Source organism: Quercus lobata, chromosome 5 (assembly GCF_001633185.2).
Source record: "Quercus lobata isolate SW786 chromosome 5, ValleyOak3.0 Primary Assembly, whole genome shotgun sequence".
Lineage (NCBI taxonomy): Eukaryota > Viridiplantae > Streptophyta > Magnoliopsida > Fagales > Fagaceae > Quercus > Quercus lobata.
Window position 1 is genome coordinate 81963081 of NC_044908.1, and position 23159 is coordinate 81986239.

The 23159-nt window shown below is 34.1% G+C and overlaps 2 protein-coding genes and 1 non-coding gene across 3 annotated transcripts; all 3 read right to left on the reverse strand.

The window, feature by feature from the left end:
• Positions 1-273: 273 nt before the first annotated feature.
• Positions 274-12721, reverse strand: LOC115991628 (anaphase-promoting complex subunit 4-like). Its single transcript, XM_031115450.1, has 19 exons — positions 12399-12721; positions 12165-12276; positions 11690-11781; positions 10908-10991; positions 10272-10511; positions 9431-9511; positions 7703-7854; positions 7438-7598; positions 7245-7345; positions 7062-7136; positions 6326-6505; positions 5235-5317; positions 5051-5149; positions 4211-4315; positions 3696-3834; positions 2794-3021; positions 2558-2707; positions 1964-2045; positions 274-503 (listed from the first exon to the last, which is right to left on the reverse strand). Exons 1-19 carry the CDS (start codon positions 12465-12467, stop codon positions 409-411), a joined length of 2328 nt encoding a protein of 775 aa, XP_030971310.1. The 5' UTR covers positions 12468-12721; the 3' UTR covers positions 274-408.
• A 209-nt stretch (positions 12722-12930) lies between these two features.
• TRNAD-GUC lies at positions 12931-13002 on the reverse strand. The gene has a single exon. It is a non-coding gene; the product is annotated as a tRNA-Asp (tRNA).
• Positions 13003-15345: 2343 nt separating this feature from the next.
• Positions 15346-18460, reverse strand: LOC115988649 (putative F-box protein At1g49610). The gene is made up of 3 exons (XM_031112235.1): positions 17280-18460; positions 16420-16599; positions 15346-15846 (listed from the first exon to the last, which is right to left on the reverse strand). The coding sequence occupies exons 1-3, from the start codon at positions 18366-18368 to the stop codon at positions 15502-15504; spliced, it is 1614 nt and encodes a 537-aa protein (XP_030968095.1). The 5' UTR covers positions 18369-18460; the 3' UTR covers positions 15346-15501.
• Positions 18461-23159: the final 4699 nt, after the last annotated feature.

Genomic DNA, 23159 nt, shown 5'->3' on the forward strand with positions numbered 1-23159 from the left:
GAACATGTGCCCTGTGAGTGAGTTAGGTTTGTAAAATGTTTATTGAATCTAATCAGATGAACTTTCGTGCGGATATTGGCTTACGGCTTGCATCTCTTATTCTTGAGAAAGCTTTATATTTTTTCATATTGTCAAACTTTTATTTCTTAAGGCTCTATAGGATTGGAAGTATCATTACTTCTAATCCTACTTTCCTACAGATCATGTTCGGTTTGCTTTGGTTCAATGATGCAGGACACTTTTTCACGTTATACAAAAAGGAAAAAACAACAATTGAAAACAAAAACTATATAACAAATGATAAGCAGAACACAAAATTAATCATATGATACAACACGTTAGTATTTTGCAGTAATTAAAGATTAAAAATATATATAACAGACAAATTTAAATAAAAAATATAAGAGATTATTCTGCATCGGAGACCTCATCTTCGTCTTCCTCCAGGATGTAGACCAAGGCACGTTTTCTTGCAGCAAATACACAAGCAACACCTCGGGATGCTGTCACAATAATTTTCAAAAAAGGTGATGGTGAGCTTAAATGAAAACTAATAAAATGTTGTGAAAATCATTGTATATGTAGCATTTATTCATGTATGTATGTCTTGGGCATACATTAACTAACTATTCATTTTAGAATTTTATTTATTTATGAAAAACTGAAAAAAATTGTCAAATCAATTAGTTAGTTAATTACTTTTTCATTTTTCTATAATTAAAAAAAAAAATTTGTTTACTAACATATTCTTTAGGCATTTGCATTTGTTAGTAAAACCCATATTACAATGACAGATTTTGATGACATTGACGATAATGATGGAGAACAGGACTGATGATGTGAGGGTTATAGACAAAATTCAAGAGTTCACGCAATTATAGGAGACGTATAAGCATGCTTTAAAAGGTGTTATTGAAATGACACAAATAAATGTACTAGTCCAATTTCTGGCGCATTCTCATGGAGTAGTCCCTATAACAGAATAAGATTCATCATGTAGTCACCATTTCAATACTAGTGAATATGACATCCCCAATGACAAAACAAGCTAGCCGCAGTGTACAGGAGAAATTGTTGTTTATTTAAACTTCTGTTATGAATCAGCCTAAACAATACAATTTACACCTGACCTTTTCTCTTAAAAGTAAGAATATTCTTTTAAAAAATCTAGGGAAAACTATACTTTTCCACCATAAACTTTCACCCCATTTATAATGTCCCCCCAAAACATCCATTTGCATAATTTACACCCAATTTAAAAGAATTGTATCAATATGCCTCCTGCCGTCTAAATTAAGTGTTAAGAGATGGAAAATGAGGTAATGACGAAATTACCCTCATTGGTTGCAATGAAGAAAACTATTTCTATCTCCTTTAACACCTTATTTAGACAGTAGGGGGTCGATACAAATATCTCGAATTGGGGTGTCAATCAAGCAAATTGATTTTTTTTTTTTTTTTTGGGGGGGGGGTGGTGTGGGGGAGGTGGGGAGAGATTGAAAATGAGGCAAAATTTAGGGTGGAAAAATGTATTTTGTCCATACTACTATACTGCAGTTCTTGCATTATCATCAATATTATTATTTTGCAAGAACTGTCAAATATCAGTATCACTATGGAAAATCAGGCAACCTTCTTAAGGTTTTCAATTAGTCTCCTGTTCATTGTGTTCAATGGTGAATCTAAGCTTTGATATCATTAATTATATAACATTCTTATCATTAGTCAACATATTAAACTTATCAACGTGGTCATGGTCTGCCTGATAGAACCCATACTAGGACTATAGTTCTTCACAAAATCAACCAAATAAAATGAGCCAAATGAGCTCTAGCTCAAATGGTACCTCCTCCTTGTACGGACAAGGTGAAGGGTGAGATCATAGATTAAAGACCCACTAGATGCACATGTAACTTAACAATACTTAAAAACAATAAAATAAAATAAAATGAGAAACACTTACTGCTAACTGCCAGGGGAACAATTACAGAGTGAGGAATACTGCGAACTTTTTCATTCTCCATTTGCAGGTAAACAACAGATTCCTAAACATACAGAGTTGCAGAGAAGTTGGTAGTTAACCACAAAGCAACAACAACAACAAAGCCTTAATCCAAAATTTTGGGGGTTAGCCACAAAGCAGCTCTAAAAAAAATACTTTGGCTGAAAGGAATGCAATTAACCTTGGGAGATTTTAAATCTAAAAAAAAAAAAAAAAACCTAATGTATTGAAACACAAGTTAAAAAAGAAACTAAAAAAGGAGGAAGTTGATAGAAGATAAATGAGATACTTGACTTTAAGACAATTAACAAATGCCACATGGAGGGCATTTTAACTTGAATAATTTTAGGTTTGCAAAAGATAAAGAAACTACAATTAAGACAGCATGGGCATTAGAAAATGGGCTGTCATATTGTTGGGACAGAGGAGTTTGAATAGACGAATGAAAGAATTCCAAAAACATGTCAACTCCGCAAAAACTACGTAGTTTGCAATGACGTCCTTTTTAAGTTATCCAATCCAAGAAATAAGAATGAAACAGGAAACCTATATTACCTTTAATTGATGCAACATCCAATAGTCTAGACTAGTGGACCTTGAAATAGATACAAATGGAAGGTCATTTGCTTGTACAATCATCATACAGGCATCTCCAGAGCCTTCAGAAGAGGTAGTTTCATTTAATAACAGAACAATTTGACTTTCCTGTTTAAACAAAATGCATTAGACAACATCAGAGACACCCAACAATGATAACCATGAGACTCTACATGTTAAATCAAGGTCTTAACCTTATATAAGGAAAGATCCACACAATGATAACCATCAGGGACACCCAACAATACAGCTTCCAATGAAGAATAGCCCTTCTTTACACTGATCAAATCATTCATAAACCCTCTTGCTATGCCTATACAATTGGCAATCTCTGGGAAAGACTCTTCAGGTATTTGGAAAGAGATATAATCAATGAAACTATTTTGACTAGTCTGATTAGATGACATGGCATGGGAGGAATCCTGCAGATGTAAAAAAACTATAAGACCATTGGAATGCAGTAAGATACTCATTTGTAAAAATAAAACCCTAGGATACCAGAGTGCTGAGTGAGAGCCAAAGCAAGAGTGTGATGCTGATGCAGGACATAAACTCAGAAAGATATTTGCAGGAAAGAAACAAAAGAACAAATAACCTAAGAGCCAGTACCTAGGGTGGCTTGGAGTCAACACCAAATACAGAAAAGGGATAGAAAAGCTAGGAGTCAACACCTAGAATTGCCTATAGCCACCACCAAGCCATTGGAAAATTCCAACAAAATTTTATTTATCAAATCAAGCATAATGATACTGAATCTTGGGGCCTTTAAATTGGAGTCCCAAGCTACATACTAACTCTCTAATTAAGCAAGCAAGGAAAGCCTTGTTTTATTTTATTTTTTTCCTTATATTGATTTTCAATGAAGTTTATTACTTATCAAAAATAAATAAATAAATAAATAATTCTAAACCAACTCATAGGTAGGATATTCAAATCATGCATCCTAGGTCATAACCACTGTTATAGAGAATGATTAACTTTATAAAACATGAAACCTTCACTTGCTTTTACAGGATAAAAAATGAATAAATTACCAAATGACCATGTAAGTTCAGACATAACTATATGTCATGAAATTCACACAGAATAACATTACCTCATAGTATGATATTGATGTAGGGACAGGGAAAGAAGTGGATGCCGGTGAAGATGGAAGAGAGAACAGTGGCAATAGATTCTCACAAAGTATCTTTTCGGAAATTGTGCTAAATGGCATCAGAAAAGCTTCCTTGAAACTGAAATAATAAAATAATTAATGAAGCAATTCTAAAATGATTTAAAACCGGAAATAGTGTATACTCTAAAGAGATTTATTGTCTGTTAAATTACAAATTTTATTTAGAGATTTTATTTATAATCTGGTTTTCAAAAATCTTCATATTTTTCCCTTTCAATGTTAATTTATACTTCATTTTTCTTTTACTTTTACTTCTTTTTTTTTTTTTTTGGGGGGGGTGGGGAGAGGGGAGTGGGTTGCTAAGAAAGTGTCATTTTATGGAAAAAAAAGAAAAAGAAAAGAAAAAAAAAAGTGAACAATATTTGCAATCTGAATTATATAACCCGCATTTATGTTTATGTATGATGAAATGAAAAGGAGCAAGAAAGAAATACCTAGATTCCATCTGCTGAAATTCTTTAGCAAGTGTCCTTCGCAGATATTCACAATCTAAAAATCCCCCAAAATGAACTAATTCCTTAACTCTTTGCATTGTTTCCCTGAAGAATTTAGCAACATCAGATTGTTTGAAGAGCACTGCAAATACATATTGACATATTTGATAACATGCAGAGACATAAATGCATGTAACCATGTGTAAAGATATGCATACACACATCCACTGCAAAAATGAAAAGGCTTTCTAGAGAACTAATGGCATTAGTTCATTAAGTTGAAGCAACTTTAGAATTCCCATGTAAAATAAACATATTTGAAAACATGCAGAGACATGCATTCATGTAACCATGTGTAAAGATATGCATACACACATCCACTGCAAAATGAAAAGGCTTTCTAGGGAATTAATGCCAGTAGTTCATTTGGATTTCATTAGAGAAGTCAAAGTGACTTAAGAATTTCCTATGTAAAATAACAGTGGATTTCTCAGTAATATAGCTTTTTTTTTTGAAGACATACATAAGTCACAGACCCGTATGGGATTCAACTGTGACCTTTCCCTCTGCCTGTTATGTATGGTGGGGAGCAGATCCCATTTGGTCCAAAGACCATGAATTTTGTATAAGAAAGTAGTTCAGGAGACTCATTCTTACATGTTCATTGATAATCTCGATCTGTTTTCACACAAAAACAATCTCAAATGTCAACCCATATGCAATTACCATGTAAGTTATATGTAAGCCAAAACTATAATATGCCCAAATGATGTCAGATAAGGCTGTAAGTGACAGAAGTTAAGGACAGATTAAATCTTTAATTGTTGAAAACTAACTTACAATTCAATTTCAATATCGCAATCAGCCTCAGATAGCTCCAGCAACTTTCTAACAGGATCTTGATCATATAAAAATTTCAAAAATATTACAGCAAGCTCACTGCCAAAATAATAAATAAATAAGATGACTGCAAAATATTTGCCCCTAACCAGATGGAACAAGAAGGAAAATCAGACAGGCAAACCTATTGTATGGTAGAAGCTGATCACTGGGTTCTGACATTAGTAGCTTTATACATTTTAGAAGCCAGTTGAAGAAATTAGAAAACTGAAAGACAAGACAAAATTAGAATCAAACACAAGATACAAATCCAAAAGGATTGTCCTGGTAGTTATTTTGGCCAGTTTTCAAAGTTAAGTAATTATGTTCCTAAGCCCATCCAACAATTTATAGAAAGTCCTTTTGGAAGACAAGTAAAATCAGAAAATAAATATTATTTTAATTTCCTAATTTCACAAGCACCAAGTTTCTTGCTTCTTGAGATGTCCATTCACTGCAGCCTTCTTGGTGACTGGGATTATATAATGTGAAGTTCATAAATTTATGCAAGGAAGAAGCCAAATTTTGAGAAACAGCTTCCATAATCTCATGTAGAATATAGGCATGGTCATCCATAAAGATCAGAAAGTTCGCTATGAAAATTGTACAACGTTTAGTAATATTTTTCATTAGATATATGATAATGGAGAGATGGAGGAAAAGAACACACCACAGGCTAAAATCAACTCTCTAAATCAACAAATTGCACTTCTGATACAATCTCTCCTCCAACCTCTTAAAGCAGAGGCAATGAATAACTACTTTTGACTCAACTAAAACGAAATACACTGACCAAGTCTCATCAATTGTTAAGATTATGCTATTCACCTTAAGAAACCATCCAATTTTGTCTAGTTTTTATCACATAACTAAGTCACATCAATTGTCAAGATTGAATCCATATTAGTAAATAAGAATAAGCAAAAGTTTTAAATGGACATACTATAAAACAGAAAGCCTACAAGTTGGGAACTAAAACTTGTTTAAGTGATTCGGTTATTTCTAATCTAGGTTTGTTGTTTTCCTTCTCAAGTTCAGGTATTGCTTAGGAGTTGATGATTCTGACTACAATTTTGTCAGAAATATATGGTTGGGAACTTAGGAAGAAAGGAATAGAGAATTTGAATGTCAATAGTAGTAGGAAGCTACTGCATAAATCAAACAGTTATATGTCCAAAAATACTTGCGTCTAAAACATTAACTGTGGAAGACAAAAGGATCCCCAAACAAGCATACCTGCTGTACCACAGATGAAAGCACTCTCATAAACCGTTCCACTTGAACAAGTAACATACCAGCTTTTTCTGTCGCATTATTGATGAGTGTCTCGTCCAAACCAACACCCTGATAGCGTGCACGCCATCTTGAAAGGCCCCTCAGTTCCCCCATCCTAAATCCAATAATTTCTGCAGCAGGCTGGAAAATAGATATTTTTCTTTTAGTTTCCAATTAAGCCTCTTGTTATAAAGAACATGAAGAATCAGGCACATAGAATTTAACCATATAATAACTAGAAAATTTTATTTTTAAAAGAAAAATGTACTGGGAAAAAAAAGAAAAAAGAAAAGAAAACTAATTACTTTGTAACTTGTTGAAGAAGGTTATAATGCAATCAATTTCAGTTTTTACATAACAAGCATTAATTTGCACTTGCATGCAGCTTTTGACAACAGTATGCTATCAAAAAGATTTATCTTGGTTTTAAATTTTAAGATGGTTATAAATTCCATTGGCATTATATTCATGAGATTAACTTTTTCCTACTACAAATTAAAAGAAAATTACACAGTACATCTTTTCCTTGTTGATGTCTACATACAAAATAAAGCATTTTGACACTAATTCATGAACTCAACCAACTCAATTCATAGGATTGCTTACATATCAATTTGAAAGAATCAGATATATCAGTGAAATGTCATGAAGGGAAAGTACCAAGTAATAAATTGTTTGTCATAAGTAAATAATACACCTGTAGATGATTAAGGACAATGAGCTGAAGTTCTTTTCCAGCACCACATACAACCTTTGACACACGTTTGGCACCCTATTGAGTAATAAACTTACCATATCAAATACAAAATCGCAATGTCCTTCATGAAAAAAAAAAAAATAATAATAATAAATAAATAAATTTACACAAGGCTGAGCATACCACTTCACCAAGAGAGTTAACTAGAAATTGATGAACTGGTGGACTGGTCCGAGCACCACCTAAAAGGCTAAGAAACTCCTCTTGGGGGGATGAGTCAAGTCCTATGTACAAACGGTAGAAACCAGTAAATAAAAAAAGAAGAGATAAGATATACATCAATGAACTGTGGTTTTGTGTTATTATTAGTAGCTACCATGGTCAATAATCAGAGTAGACAAAGGATCAAACTTCTCATGAAAAGTGTGCATAGCATCAGACCACTGCTTACACATTACTGATAATGATGCCCGGATAACCTCTGTTAGATCCTCAATATTAGATGCTTGTTGAGCGACCTGATGAAGCTCATTTTTCCTACAGTGAGGAATAGATAGAGTGAGAGAGGGACATAGGGGCCAGATGGATGCAGGGAAAACAAATGCATAGATAAGTAATTGCATTTTCTACTGCAAAGTTACCTCTTCCAAAATATAGAAGTATTGAGCATTAAGGAATGCAAGCCATGCATACCATGTCCAGCCGTTCTTCTGTCTCTTGATGCATCATTATCTTCAATAAGTTCTCCCGAGCACATGACTATCAAATGACAAAGATCTTTTGATAAAGCAACCTAATGACAACAATAATGCAACAAGATCAGATTGCACTGATAATCTAGATCTGTGAGCTTTCAAAAATGAAATGTATAAGAGGATTTTTTCAATAAACATTACTAACACTAAGAACCCTACATAACTATTTAGTTTGATAGAATATAAAATAATTCCCACAGCTGGAATTTGCAACTAAAGAGACCATGAAATTTGCTACTGCTGCTGTTATTATTTTTTCTTTAGCATTAATCTTTTATCCATGAGAGGCAACTTAACATGAAAAACTAGTACAGAAATTCCTGGTTCAAGATATGCAAGACAATCAAAACGATGAGCATCTGATTTATATGTCAATCTTCTAAATCCATATTGAATAGAATATATTAACTTTTATAGACACCAAGAGCAAGAAGTCCAAGTTGAATTGGTATTTTACAAAATAAATTAAGCATAATTCTCCCAAATACCTGAATTGTGCGGAGAGGGGCTTGGCTAGAGCAATAAAAATCTCATTTTGGTTTAAAAGCAAATGCTGATAAAACCTTAAATTCCAAAAATTTAGTGTAATACAAACTCTGAACCAGAAATCGCAAAATTGTAGTGTTAATAGTCCCGGTTCACCAAGTAATTGTCGGTGCGGGGTTCTATCCCCCGCAATAAACATACTATTTTTTAATTTATCAAAATTTTAACTTATCAAAAAAAAAAAAAAAAAATAGTCCAATGTATAGAATACCAGCACATGGACCTGACAATATGGATGATAAGAAATGGTGACAGAAAATGAGAAAATGAAATCAACCAGCATTTGACCCAAAAAAATACTTTCACTTGTGTAAGCATTATGGTTCTACCAACCAGAGAGGCAATATATGACAATATTTCATTTGTAGGAAATGTTTGCCTTCTAACCTGGTCACCTAATTTAGACAGCTACATTGTTTGCCCATCAAAGTCATACTTCACTTAAAAAGCTAATCCTTTGGCAAGAAAGTCTCATGAGGTCTGATCTTAGTGCAATGGAAAGCATGTTCCCCCCCCCCCCCCCACCCAAGTGATGTGTCGCAGTCAGTCTTTCCAAAAATTAGGGGAAAGGGAAACTAACCACCTCTCTTAGACCTGCAAAGGTGGAAGCCTTGTGCACTAGGTACAACCTTTTTGTCAAATGCATGCCATAAATTGAAATGGGTAAAATAATATAATGGCCTGTGAACTTGCACTCTTATTCTCATTAAGTATACAAAAGTCCTCTCAAGCTTCCCAAAGTTCTGTTGTATGGACTCCTAATGTAATTAGTAGTAGCTGCATGAGTGCAGAATGACTTGTTTACACCCCTTTTATAACACCCCCCCCCCCGGGGCACCCCTTCCCTGGCAAAAAAAGAATGTTGGTTTCATGACTTGGTTGTGTCGGATGAGATAAAAAGTTCTCATTCCTAGGTAGATGTCTCTCATCAACAGAATTTGCAATATCCTTAGTTAAAAAAAAATTAATTAAAAGGTAATTTATGAATATTCAAACTAGTGACAAAACATCTTATTGTCAAATTCATGCCATAAATTTTGTGAGGTCATCTACATGAGGATCACATACCTTGTAAATGGAAGCATTAAGAAGTCGGTAAGTAGCTTGAGTGCCCACAAGAGGAGTAGGAAAACAAAACTTGTGTATGTTCTGAACATGCAAAGTCAAGAGACAATTAACTTTAAACAAAACAGTGTATTAAGTAGCATATTAACCATACAACTGAAAAGGAGTATATTGGATGTAATTATTATCAAAAGAGGAAAATGAAAATAAGAAAAAGAACCTGGAACAAGTCAAATCCAAACTCAAATCAAGTAGTAACTGAACTATGACTGAGGATTTGTATGCTAGCATGAGCTACTAACAAAATAAAAAACAACAACAGTACATAATTGGATGGGCCAAGAACTAACAAGTAAAGACTTTTTTTCTTTTCTTGGCTAAAGATGATCCCAGATCAAAAAGTCACTACAAAGTGAAGAATTTAGGCTGCTTTTAGCCCATTCTACTTTTTGGTAGTCCAACCATGGAATTGCTCCTTAGACCTCTACGTTAAAGAAATTCTATGAAGCATGGAAGAGTCCTTCACAAGTTACAAGACACTCGTTTAACAATTTGGATGGCCAAAAGTTACATACATAAATAGGACCATGGGTAGAAACAAATATGCATTAAACAAGAAGACAATAATTATATAAATTTCAAAGCATCAAGAACCTTTTGTGGATTGTACAGCTAGATATAGAGATTATATGCTCAACACCTTGAAATCATATGACATGACCCTTTATAAGAGTCATCAGCAAGGACCGCTTAGTGTCATTAACCACATAACAAGAAAGTGTTATCATCCCATTGGTTAATCAGTATGATTTAGAACTATTTTCCAAGAAAGATAATAACTTACAATTTTGCCTATTGGAAAAATTCCAAATATGCTAAAGCAAATGCTTCCATCCTTGTCTCCACTGCACAGGATATTAAAGCGTTGATGTGAAGAATTTGACAGCTCTCGAAATGAATCTTCATTGTCATCCATAAAGCCAGTATCTCCAGATACCACTCCAGGCATCCGGGGAACTCTTGGAGCAGGAGGAAAGAAACGAGAAGTACGATCTTCATATGTTGATATGTTACCATTGTCATCCTGAAACTCAATTTAAAGAAGAGGATGGAATTGAAAATCCTTGTTGTGACCAAATAACAAGTAAACACTACCCCCCTGAGGGGCCATAAAGAAGAATAGAAAGAAAAGGCTTCAACCACAGTGGCTTCAATTAATAAGATTATCATGTAGAGCAAATTTCAAAATTTTCAAGAACTCCGATTGATTGATTTTAATGTCAAACTAAATAGATTTTAATGAAAACTTATAAGTTTCAAACATATCTTCAAGTGAATTAGAAAACAATACCGGCTCAGTGAGCATCCACCATATGTTTTCTAAAGCATAATTCTAAAAATGATACTCATTTCAAGAATCCAATTTATCCATTAAGATAAAAAAGGTACATGGAATGCAAATAGATAGATGAAAGCATACTCTAATCAGATGTCCATCCTCCTCCCAGTTAAGACACACAACAGCAACAGTATGGGACTTTAAACTTCTCAACAACTTTCCATTCTGATTGACATAAAGAATACCAGGGGTTAGAGAAGGAATAAACAAAGAATAAGATAAAATTAAGCATACATTTCACTGTTTTACACACAAAAACACGATAATAAAAGGAATTATGTCATGACCACACAAGAGAAACTTAAAAAAATAATAAAAATAAAATAACATAACCTGAGAATGAGAAGATGTATGGTTACAAAATACAAGCAACACAAAAACATAGCAATATGATGCCGCCGAATTAGAGAAATTTAAATATTAAAAAAAAAGACAGAACTCAATGAACATCGAAGCCCATATAAACTATATCTAGTCCATATACAGCATGACAGCCACAATGACTAATTTATTCATGGGGCATCTTAGAGACTAACGGACCTTTTTTCCCATTTGTTTTCTTATTACACAAATGACAGTCATGTTATATGTCAGAGGGCTTAGTTGGGTTCTAAAGCTAGGTACTATAGTGCTCATAATGCAATCATGAACTACCCAAGCTTGGTTAAAAGGCACCATGATGATTTCCAGAAGACATAAGCAGCATGTTAGCTTTCATTCTATGGAAATAACTTTAGTTTCAAATTTCAATGATTACGTAGTTCACCAAACAGTAAATGAAAAATATATGTTTAAAATCTAGGTGAGACAAGCAACTAATGAGTACTGACAGTAATTTAGAGCAATAAATTAAGGCCACTAACCTCAACGTCGTGCAATGAGACTGTTCCATCTTCAAGCCCAACAGCTATCGCTTTACCATCAGGTCGCCAACATAAGGATGTTATGCACCTCCCTAGAGAAGTATTACATATTCAGTTAGTACACAACCAATGCACATTTGGCCGCAGTTCAAATCCACCAACACACACACACACACACACGCACACATATATGTATATTTAATGTGCAAATCTATGTTCGTGTGCGTGTGCGTGCGTGCACACATATCTATCATTGTAGTATCAATTGAATACGCAACTACAACTATTGATCAACTCAACAACTTAACTTAAGAGTCTGGAATTTGCAATAGAATTCGAAGCTTGTAATATATATACACACAATAGAATTTGTAGTGAAAACAATGGAAATTAAATTAAGAGTCTGGAATTTACAACAGAATGAGTAGAAATTAAACTAAAGCTAGCGAAAACAAAACAAAGAAAGAGAAATCACCAGGAGAGATCGTCCACAATCTCTGCCAATTGAAACGATGCAGCAAAATCTTCGAGTCCTCCGTAACCATGGCCAGCAAATCCTTTTCCGGATTCCATTCCGCAATCTTAATCTGCCATTACAAATCACCAAATTACAAAATCCACAAACACACACACACAAAAACCCAAGCTTATGTCAATTATTGATCGCAAAGTCGGAAAGATACAAAGGAAAAGAGAGAAGAAGAAAAACCTGAGAGGCGACCGGTTTGTCGAATTGAAGCTGAAAAGGAATCACACGCTGATCCTCGTCGGTTTCCATAGCTAAAAAGCTTCGAAAATTTTGAGTGCGACAAAGAAGAAAAGGAAATTGAGCAACCCTAGAAAACGAGGGAAGGAAGACACTGCGACTGAGCCAGTGGAGACGGAGTCGTTTTTGAGAGGAGAAGAGAGAATAAGAAATACGAAACAGATAGAAATGTAAAGCGAGAAACGAACTGAGAAGAGAAGAGAAGAGAAGAGGCTCTCTGTGACTGTGAGTGAGGACTGAGGAGTTTGGAAATGTGAGAGTGAGGGCGGGCTTTTTTTTTTGGGTTTCGATTTTTAATATATAGTAGCTCAGTTGAGAAGTTTAATCTAACGGTCCCAAATGAGTGATCATGGAACGTTTTAGTTTTTGAAAAAACAAAAAAATAAAATGGGAGACTTGTTACGGCGATTATATTATGTCGGCGTTAAAACTTCAAATTGCTTTTGGTGTTTTAAAACCCAATTTCAAAATGAGACGCCGTTGCCGGGGATCGAACCCGGGTCACCCGCGTGACAGGCGGGAATACTTACCACTATACTACAACGACCGCGTTTGTTGAGGGATTTTAACTAATATTATTTGAATATAAACTATCTGGGATAATACAACACAGCCCACCGAGAAGTGTGCGTACTGGATGCGCTTGCAAAGAATGGATCACTTTGCAAGAGGATTTTCTTATTTTTGATATAATTATCCTTCAAATATTTGTATGGGGTCGTTTAATGACTCTATTGGGCATTGGTATGTGCACTTATGGGACTTATATATGATCAGGACAAATTTACCTTCTCATAAAAAAAAATAAGCAATAAATAAATGTACTAGTAAAATATTTCATAATTGGTGAGCTTGTATGAAAATAATGTTGTTTCAATCGTAATTTGTCACTTAGTAAGTTATGAAAAATTTGTGCCTTGTTGCTTAATTATGAATAACAACAGAATGGGTTTATAATGAAAAAAAAAAAAAAAATAGCATTTTCAAACTCAAAACCCTCTAAATATTTTCATAATTTTCCAATTATGGTGGGTTCAACTATAATTATTTTATTTGACTTAAAGTGAGCTGACACTTTAGTTTATTACGAAAATGTCATAAAATTTTGTTGTATCCAATAATATTTTGAATATCGTGTATCCATAGAAGAACTTGTACATATTTGAGACAAAATACAAAGAGTGACTCTAAAATGTATACAATGATAAGTGAAGTCTTTTTAATTTCTTAGTAGAAATATAATATATACCATTTGTATGTAATACAAAACTCCTACTTTACCGAGTTGGGGTTAAACATGGTGGTAGCCTTACACCTAATTTTTTGAAGAGACTAATTTTTGTACTTGCCATTGCATCAAAGCCTGACCTCTAATTAGTTAGTATAAGATATATCTTTAAAAAAATATTTCCATTCTTTATGTTCTTCAAAAATGGTTGGAAATATTATATGTTTGAAAATTATTAAAATTATTTTCATCATTATCTTTTTGTTGTATTATTTTATTATCATCTAACTGTTATTAATGTAATTGTTGTCTGTTTGTGAAATTTTTACATTAATTTCGCTTATATTTTGGTCATTATTAGTAAACAAAATTTTCAAGAGATTTTCATTGAGATTCAATTAACTTTTCCAGAATAAAGTTATAAAGTTATAAAATGTCCAGAATACTTTTTTTTATTTTTTTATTTTATCAAAGTTACTGTTGCGTTTTTACTTCACAATAGAATCAGCCGAAGATCTCAACCTTTATAAGCAAGGACAAATTCACCTACAGTCAAATTAATGGTAGAAATTTTCACATCAATTGAATACAAAGCAAAATACATAAAAATAAAATAAACTAATTTACCTTAAATGTCTAGAATAATTTCAGGGTAAGATAAGATAAAATCATTTAATGATAATTAGTTTTCAAAGAGATAATTTTTTTTTTTTTTTTGACAAGTAAGAAGAAAATATTATTAATAAGGGAAAAACATGAAAATACAAAGGGTTCATGGTAGTGAACAAAAAGACACAAGCAGCCACTAAGAAAAACTAATAGACAAAATGAATTCCATAAGGGTAAAACAATCCGAAAGACCCCAACACCGAGACCAATCAAAGAGGGCCTGTTAGCACAAATCTAAAAACTGAGCCATTGTTTTCCCCTTTCCTCAAAAGAATGCCGATTTCGTTCAATCCAAATAGTCTACATTAAACAGTCTTGAACTAAATTCCAAATATTGGAGCTATGCTTCCCAAGCCAATGGTGCCAACAAAATAATAAGTCCGCTACTGAACTTGGCATGACCCAATCGATCCCAAACAACTGAAGCATATAAGTCCACAAAGAATGAGTTATCGGACAAAAATAGATTCCCCAATAATTAGAAAAGATGGTTGTCAGCATCTAATGACAAATGATATGACATATTTATAATTTTCTCTTTCCAATATCATGGTGTCTTTCTCTCTTCTTTCCTACCACTTGAGAACTGATAATAGAAGGGTAAATACCCCACAATAAGTGCATTTCCTTAAAACTTGTGTATCTTTCAAAGGGGACACTTGTTTGTAAATATTGGGAGTGCAGTTGATCCCGAAAGAATTGAATACACAGAACCTCCACAAGTTAAACTGGCTAATATGAAAATTCCTCAAACATATAACAAAATTTTTTCCCCACAATTATAAGACAGAAGCAATCCATTCCATTTCTTCTTTGCATTTCTTTGCTGGATCAATGCGCTAGTGATAAACCACTTGTGCACAAGTGAGGCATATGGGAAAAATATGTGATTCAATTAAAAAAGAACCGAAGGATATTAGAAAAGTTTGAAACTGCGTGATTAGAATCAAATTAAAAACTTGATAAGCAAATAACCACCGACAACCATGAATATATCCAAAGACAAGCTTCATATCACTAAGGAGACATAAATACAAAGCAACGGAAGTTGAATCAAGTTCTTAGCAAGATTTAAGTTCTTTGAACCTGTAATCTGTACAACTACTATATATTTGTGACAATCCAATAGTTTTAAAGGCTAGAATAACTTTATATGATTTTACTGATATGGGAACATGACATGACCATTACTTGAGGAGAGGATTTGGGGAAGCTAATCAACTTTTGAGCCATTTGTCGAAATTCATGTACCATATTCTGGTTTTGCATTACCAATGCTTCACTGATAACCATCTTTTCCAGCACCTTTGCATTCTTGAGCAGAAATTGTACTACTGAAATGAATACTTCCTTTCTGTGGAACAACCTTTCTACAAAACCAGAAATCTTGACTGTTTTGAGGTATTGCAGCAAAGACTTGAAATGGATTTTCTTTGATTTCCAATGGCTCACTTCATCAAACTTGCGAGTGTGGAAGTAGCGTCTTCCTAGAAACTACATAATATATGTACATTAGTTTGTTTTGAAGTTCCTTATTTATTTATTTAATAGATAGATAGTGTGGGAGGGGGGAGGGAGGGTTCGAACTACAAACATCAAACACCTCAAATGATGTCACTAGTCACTACTACTGGACTATGACTTGAACCACATCTGTTTTGAAGTTCAGTTTAGATGATGATATTTTGTCATGTTGTTATGGAGTTCTGGACAGTAACTTAAACAATGAATGTCCTCTTATGCATGCAAACTGATTTCCAAAAATCTACTATTGACATCATTGTTGTATAAGAAAATTATCAAATGAGAGGGTTTTGAGTAAAAAAATCCACAGAATGGCCACTTTAGAAAGATTGAAAACCAACATTAACTCTTTAAGCCAAGAAATTAAAGGGGACCAAGGCTCCAAGCTCCTTGAGGTGACTCCAAAAATAGTTTGACACATTGAACTAAAAAAGATAAAGAACTGGGAGTAATCCTTCATCAAACTATAATTGATATGAAACTCTGGAAATTGGTCCAAGAAAAACATTTTTTGATAAGTAAATTGGTCCAAGAAAAACATACCTCTGACCCTGAGTTGTCGTGGGATTTGATGTCCATAACCAATGTCTCAACATATGGCGAACTTTGAAGCAGGCTTGCAATGCCAAGGAAGTCCCATTTCTTCATGCTTGTTTTCACCGTTAAACGTTTGCACTTCAAAGATGGAAAAGGCCGATGTTTCACTGACATTATAGATAGAACCTAGGTCCATCAAAGCAAGAAGCAGACTGCAATGAGGTAAAGTGAATACGACCATGTGCTTTAAGTTAAATATATTGCCAGCGAACAATTTAGCTATAATGTTTTGCAGAACACAAACTTAGATAAATGTCAATAAATCCCATACGTGATTTTTCATGCATCACCATTGATCACAACCAAAGCCATAACAAATCAAAAATTCCAAACGCCGTCACAACAACCACACCTGGCAGTTCACCCTTAAACCCAACCTTCAAACCACCCACACCTGCCACAAGATCCCAACGACAACAGTCCAAAACACCCAAATCATCAAAGCATAGGCGTTGTACTCTTTGGCCATCTATCCTTTTATTTTCTGATCTTCAATTTTGTTATTGCATCTGTTTGTTACTATGTCAAAATGGTTTTTCTATGTCATTAAGTTAAAAATAAACAGACCCTAAATCAATCAAATCAGGCTCAAAGAGACAAGATATCATGTTCAGATGTGTATAGTAAGTGAAAAAGAACACTATATGTATACCAACAATAAAAAGCTATAATTTTGATACATTCATGCCTCCGCAAATTGATATCAACATTAGCAATCAATTTTAAACATGTATTTTTGCATAAGACGAACGATCGAAAGGAAGTAAATAAATAAACAACAGAGAGAGCTATCAAGAAAAACCAACCATGAGACACCATGGGCCAACAGTAAGCTCTTTGACATGATGCACACTCTCAAGAAGTCCCCTCACAATGTCTTGATACTCCTTACAAGCATCTTCCTTTTTACATCTACAACCCATAGACATGTGGAAATCGAGCTTAGCCTCAACCAATGCCGACACGTCTTTGATCCGACACTTATTTCTATCAAAGTTCCCCAGAATTTCCAGTGACTCAATCTTCGGAGCTACAATTTCCAATTGCACTGCAGGGAAATACGAATGTCGCAAATGGTCTTTTACTACCAATTTCCTCAGACTATCAGAAACTATGCTCAACTGTTTAACCTGACAACAATTACACAACTCCAAGTATTCAAGTTTAGGACTACCCATCAGCACTTTCGTTATCGCCTCTTCGGGCAAAGCCGTGTACCCAATGCACAATCGCTTGAGTGAACTCCAATTCACAACCCCAGTTGGGAAAATTTTGCAGAAACAAAATTCGAATTCAGAAACAAATTCATTGGCATAAAGATCCTGAGGCAATACATATGCCTCAGAATTCTTATAATAATTCGATGATAATTTAAGACTGAGTTGGTCTACCTTCGCAGCTGTGGCGAAACGAACCCAGTCATCGACTCGAGTCTTAAGCTGTGAATTGTACCAGAATTCGAGCAAGAAATTCGAGAGCTTCGGAGCACTGTGTAGGAGCAAAGCACTATCCACATTAGAGGCGAAAACTTTAGTGTTATTGAAATAACCAGCGTCGCTGAAACTGAGAGAAGGAACAGAGGTCCAGAGCTGAACCCATCTTTTCGACAAAACGCCGGTTTTGATAGCGTCTTTCGTGGGCAAGAACGCGAGGATACTGAGGATGATCGAGTTCGATAAATCGCTGATTCGATCTTCATCGTCGCTGTCTCTGAACACTGCCACATATTTGCGACGCTTAGCTTGATGAACATCTTCGTAATCATTACAGTCACTCTGTTCTTCTTCTTCTCTTTGTTCTTCTTCGGAATTGGGGTTTTTCACGAGGCTGGAATCGTAGGAGGAGACGCTGATGTCTTCGCTGGAAGTTGAGCTTCGTTCTGCTTCTGCCTCCATTATCAACTGTCTCTTCAGTTCGGTTGTATTGGTGAATCTGTTTTACAACTCAAGTCTCTCGATAAGAACAGGATTTTTCATTGGGAAGGAGCGAATTTTTATTTTTTTATTGGGCTAATGGGTAATTGCAAATTACATTATAAACCCTATATTTTAGGGGTAGTTTCATTTTATTTTATTTTAAACATAAAATGGGTGGCTTCAAAGTAAACTATATAGTTTTCAAATGGTGAAATTAAATCATAAAGTTTAAGAATTATTTTAATATTTTCAACTAGTAAAGTTTTTTATAGTTGAATAAGAGAGTTGCGATTCAATTTTTGCCTACATCAAAAATTGATTAGTGTCTTGATTTAAAGCAAAAATCCGAAGAAGTAGACTCTAAATTTTGATCATCGGCCAATTTTACTTCTAATTATATTTAATTCAAAATTCAAAGTCTGAAATAAATAAACATTAGGCTTTGAATTTTGAAAACCATATTTAATTTAAATATTCCCTTTCATCATAAATAAATAAACAGGCCACAAATTAGAATAAATGAGAAAAATATGAAGGGGGAGCCAAAAAGGGTCAATGTCTATCAATTTTTTATTTATTTATTTTTATATATTTAAATAATCATGTCTATCCAAGTATATTGGTCAACAATGTTGTTGGGGGTAGCATAGAATGCACGAGAAAGTCTAGAAATACGAAAAAAATTGATACCTGCTCTTGTGGTAGTACATTATTAGTGATAGGGAAAAAAAAAAAAAAAATCAATACAAGCTTGTTAACTCAATTGTTATTCCACTGCGTATCTTTGGTACGGTAATCATTTCACAAATATAAATGCTTATGGGATATTAGGGGCAAGCGTCGGATTCAAGTTTTCAAAAGGAAACTTTACATATTTATACACTTAAATTAGACTAGAATAGAAATTCTATCTTGTATTAAAAAAAAAAAAAAACTCAATTTTTGTAAAAAAATGTAGTCAATTTTGTGTATGCATCGCTCAAAATGCACATAATTAGTTGGCTTGGATTCGACACTATAATGTGTGGCACAATGTTGACATGACAAGGCTACGTTATACAATGTGACATGTATATATTATAAGATTCAAACCCATCCTTTAATAATGGTATGTCTTCATCTTCATGATTCTCTTTTGGAGCCATTCATGGTGCAACGATTGCATTTGCTTATCCAGTGTGTCCCATTACTGCTGCATGTAATCAACATATGAGAGGTCACAAGGAAACAGAAGATGCACATCATTGCTACATTGATCAAAGTGGTCTAGTGTTGATCACTTTGACCAAAGTCCTTTCCACAACAAATGTAACTGGAAATTGAGATGTGGTGTATCTTCTCTAAATTATTGAATAGATAACTATAATCTTTATCCTTGAGCTACAAAATTTTACCTCCTCTTCTCCCAGAAGATGTTGTTCCATTCTAAAACAATCGAAGGAGATGACTTATCACCATTCATCTTTGACCCATGTCACTTGCATGTTCTTGTCCATGTGTAAAGAGATGTGCACCTATATCAGGAATTTACATAGAAATTTACTTCAAACTAAACATAGAAAAGGTATTTTATATCAAATGACATCACGTCATTCGTATCAAAATCCAATAAACGAAAGACATATGTGTAAAAATAATTACCCACTAACACATGTCTTTCATTTGTTAGTGGATTAGTTATTTTTTGCTAACATATTTTACACTTATTGAATTTTAATACCGTTGACACAGTATCATTTGATACCAAATACCTTCTCTTAAATGTGAAGCAAAACTAAACCTCAATACCTCAGATCGATATGTAATGTGAACTACTAAAGAGCAAATACATACATACATACATACATACATACATATATATATATATATATATATAATAGCACGTGTGATGAGGCACTTTTTATTTATTTTGAGTTTAATGTAATTTTTCAATTTGAATTTATCTATTAGTGAGGTTATACAAGAAGAAATTTTTAAAAAACTAAAATTTAGGATTTGAAATAGAGTAAACTGTTGGATTTAGTATGTGCTAGTTTTTAGGAAAAATGTATCAAAGATCACAGATCAATTGAAGGATAGTATGTGCTAGTATGTAAATTTTGAAAATCTAACCGTTGGATTGCATGTTCTTATTATCCTTTATGTTTGCAAAATTTCATGAAGATCACATATCAATTACTTTATCATTAAACAAATGTTAAAATTAATTTCAAGTTTTTGTGATTTAAAATTGTACATAAAAAATAAGTTTATCGATCGAATAGTAAATAACATCCGATTTAAACGAAATTTGATATGCATGTTAAGAACATAAGGAACATTAAAATTCAACAGTTAGATTTTCAAAATTCAGACCCAAAAATGAAATATGTGAGAAGTTTCTCTCTAAACTAACTAGTTTGAAGAGAAACTTTGTTCTCTGTGAATGCAAAAGATAACTAAATTAAAACAAGGTAAGTTCATATCAATGTGGCAGTTAGTAATCTCTTGTCCATGCTCATGACATAAGTCCAATTCACAAGATTACCGATCTCATATTATTGTTGAATTAGACGTTTTGATTGTGGTCTCATTTCTAAGCAACTCTATTGATATTCATTCATGTTTGTTGCCTTTGGCGGATGATTGCAGATATTTCTTGTGGAGAATACCTAATATGTAGACCCAACATGCATTTAGAGAAGCTAATAGGTGTACGGATGCTCTTGCTAGCTTAGGGAAGTCCTAGATCCCATAAATTGTTGTATTTTGCAACACCCCCGCAGTGGCTTGGGGTTGTTTTGTAATGGATAATTCTACAGTAACTTGTTCCTGCTCCTTAGTTTTACATTAAATCCCTTATTACCACCCAAAAAAAAAAAAAAAAAGAGAGTAATGAAAAGCCATCATCCTATTTTGTGCGCACCCACTGATGATTGTGTTCCATGACATGATATATAACCTACAATCATCAAATTTCATGATACCACATCTCTTTTAGCCGTTTTATCAAATATTTAGGTGTTTTAGGCATAAACGGACAAACGGTTACATGATTAAAGTTAAATAAATTAAAAAATTCAAAGCGCCAGAAAGCAGAACTACAATGGTTAAAAAAGCGAAAGAATTTTATCTAGTACAACCCAAATTTTAACAAACTCCATCTTATATTAGCCTTTGGAAATTTTATGAGTTCAATTTTTTTTTTTTTTTTTGGATAGAAATAAAATGAGTTCAAAAGTTGAGTAATTCTTAGATACTTCTGGAATACGAAGAATGATACTCTCTCATCTCACATTCATGATAACTAGAGTTCATTCATTAAATTCATGGTGTGATCCATTCATTAAATTTATGGTGGGATCCATCATGAATGTAAGAAGATGAAACACCATTTCTTCATATTCCGAAAGTACCTAAAACTTTAGCCCCTGTTGCAAGGCTGCAACATTGGGCTAGGGACACACATAAAATGATAGAAGTCGTGTATTTTTTTTTTTTTTTTGATGAAAAACTCACTAACTTCATTTCATTAACTAGGACAAAGGTCCATAGACATTACATCATACAATAGCTAATCAGCAATAGGTGGGGGAGTGTCCTCCACCCATATAACATTTTCTAAGATTGAGCTGGCTTTTTTAGCCATTAAGTGTGTAGTTGTATTGCTGCTTCTTCTCGAATTAGAGATTTTCCAAATGTCGAACCTCTTTAAACACCAAGTGATGCATTCGATTACCTTTTGAATAGAAATAGCAGGGGCGGTTATGCCACTAAGAGCTTGAACCACTGCCAGAGAATCACCTTCTATAATTATGTTTTTTAGACCCAGATCCCACGCTAGTAGTATGCTTTCTTTCATAGCCTTTGCTTCGACCTCAATTGCTCCCAATGGAAGGTGAATTTTCTTACTCATTGCTCCCATTACCTCCCCTCGGTCATTTCTAATGACCACTCCCACTCCTATACTCCCTTGGTCCTTGAACACCGCGCTATCCATGTTGACTTTATACCAATTGAGTGGTGGAGGAGACCATTTCTTAGGAGGTGGATTGATCTTTGGGGGGTCACTAGGTATGTGTGCTCGAAATTCTTCAACGTACCTCTGAGCTTCCATTGCTATCACTCTCCCCTGTTTGCCTTGTCCACTTGTCTAATAGCATTCCTATTGTTCCAAAGACTCCACGCTGTAGTTGCGAAAACTCTTCCAAAGGTAGGGTCTGATTAGCATCCTTTACTTTTAGTGCTTCCCAAGTGTCCCTTGCGGTTTTGTAGCTCCAAAGTGTGTGTCCTATGGTCTCCCTTTTACCGCACAAGTTGCACTTATCAACTGTAATAACCTTTCGCTGCTTTAAGCATTGCTTAGTAGGCAAGATGTTCCTACACGCTCTCCAAACGAAGTGCTTAATTTTACTTTGACTCTTTAGATTCCAAATGGCTTTCCATAGAGCTTGCATTTTGGAGTTGTTAGAGCATCCAAAATTACTGTTCACCTTACTGGCTTCCTTGAGCGACTTATATGCAACTTTGTACACACTATTGACTGTAAATGTTCCATTGGGGGTTTTTGTCCATACTTGAGAGTCTTCTGGGGCCACGGGGCTTATTGGGATTCCAAGAATCACTTCTGCTTCATAAGGTAAAAATGTAGTTTTGATGAGATCGACATTCCATCCTCTACTCTCTTCATCCAACAGACACGATACCATCTCACCTCCTTACTAATCTGGACTTTCGGGCTTATCACCTTATACGTATCTGCGATAGGAATCCATTTTTCGTTCCATATGC

Coding starts and splice junctions, on each gene's coding strand:
- LOC115991628 (XM_031115450.1), bottom strand. CDS start 12,467: ATGGAAACCGACGAGGATCAGCGTGTGATTCCTTTTCAGCTTCAATTC. Junction 12,277..12,398: donor ACAAACCGGTCGCCTCTCAG/GTTTTTCTTCTT, acceptor TTGTAATGGCAG/ATTAAGATTGCGGAATGGAA. Junction 7,346..7,437: donor TACTCTGATTATTGACCATG/GTAGCTACTAAT, acceptor GTTTGTACATAG/GACTTGACTCATCCCCCCAA.
- LOC115988649 (XM_031112235.1), bottom strand. CDS start 18,368: ATGGAGGCAGAAGCAGAACGAAGCTCAACTTCCAGCGAAGACATCAGC. Junction 16,600..17,279: donor TTGGCCCATGGTGTCTCATG/GTTGGTTTTTCT, acceptor TGATGGACCTAG/GTTCTATCTATAATGTCAGT. Junction 15,847..16,419: donor ACGACAACTCAGGGTCAGAG/GTATGTTTTTCT, acceptor TATATTATGTAG/TTTCTAGGAAGACGCTACTT.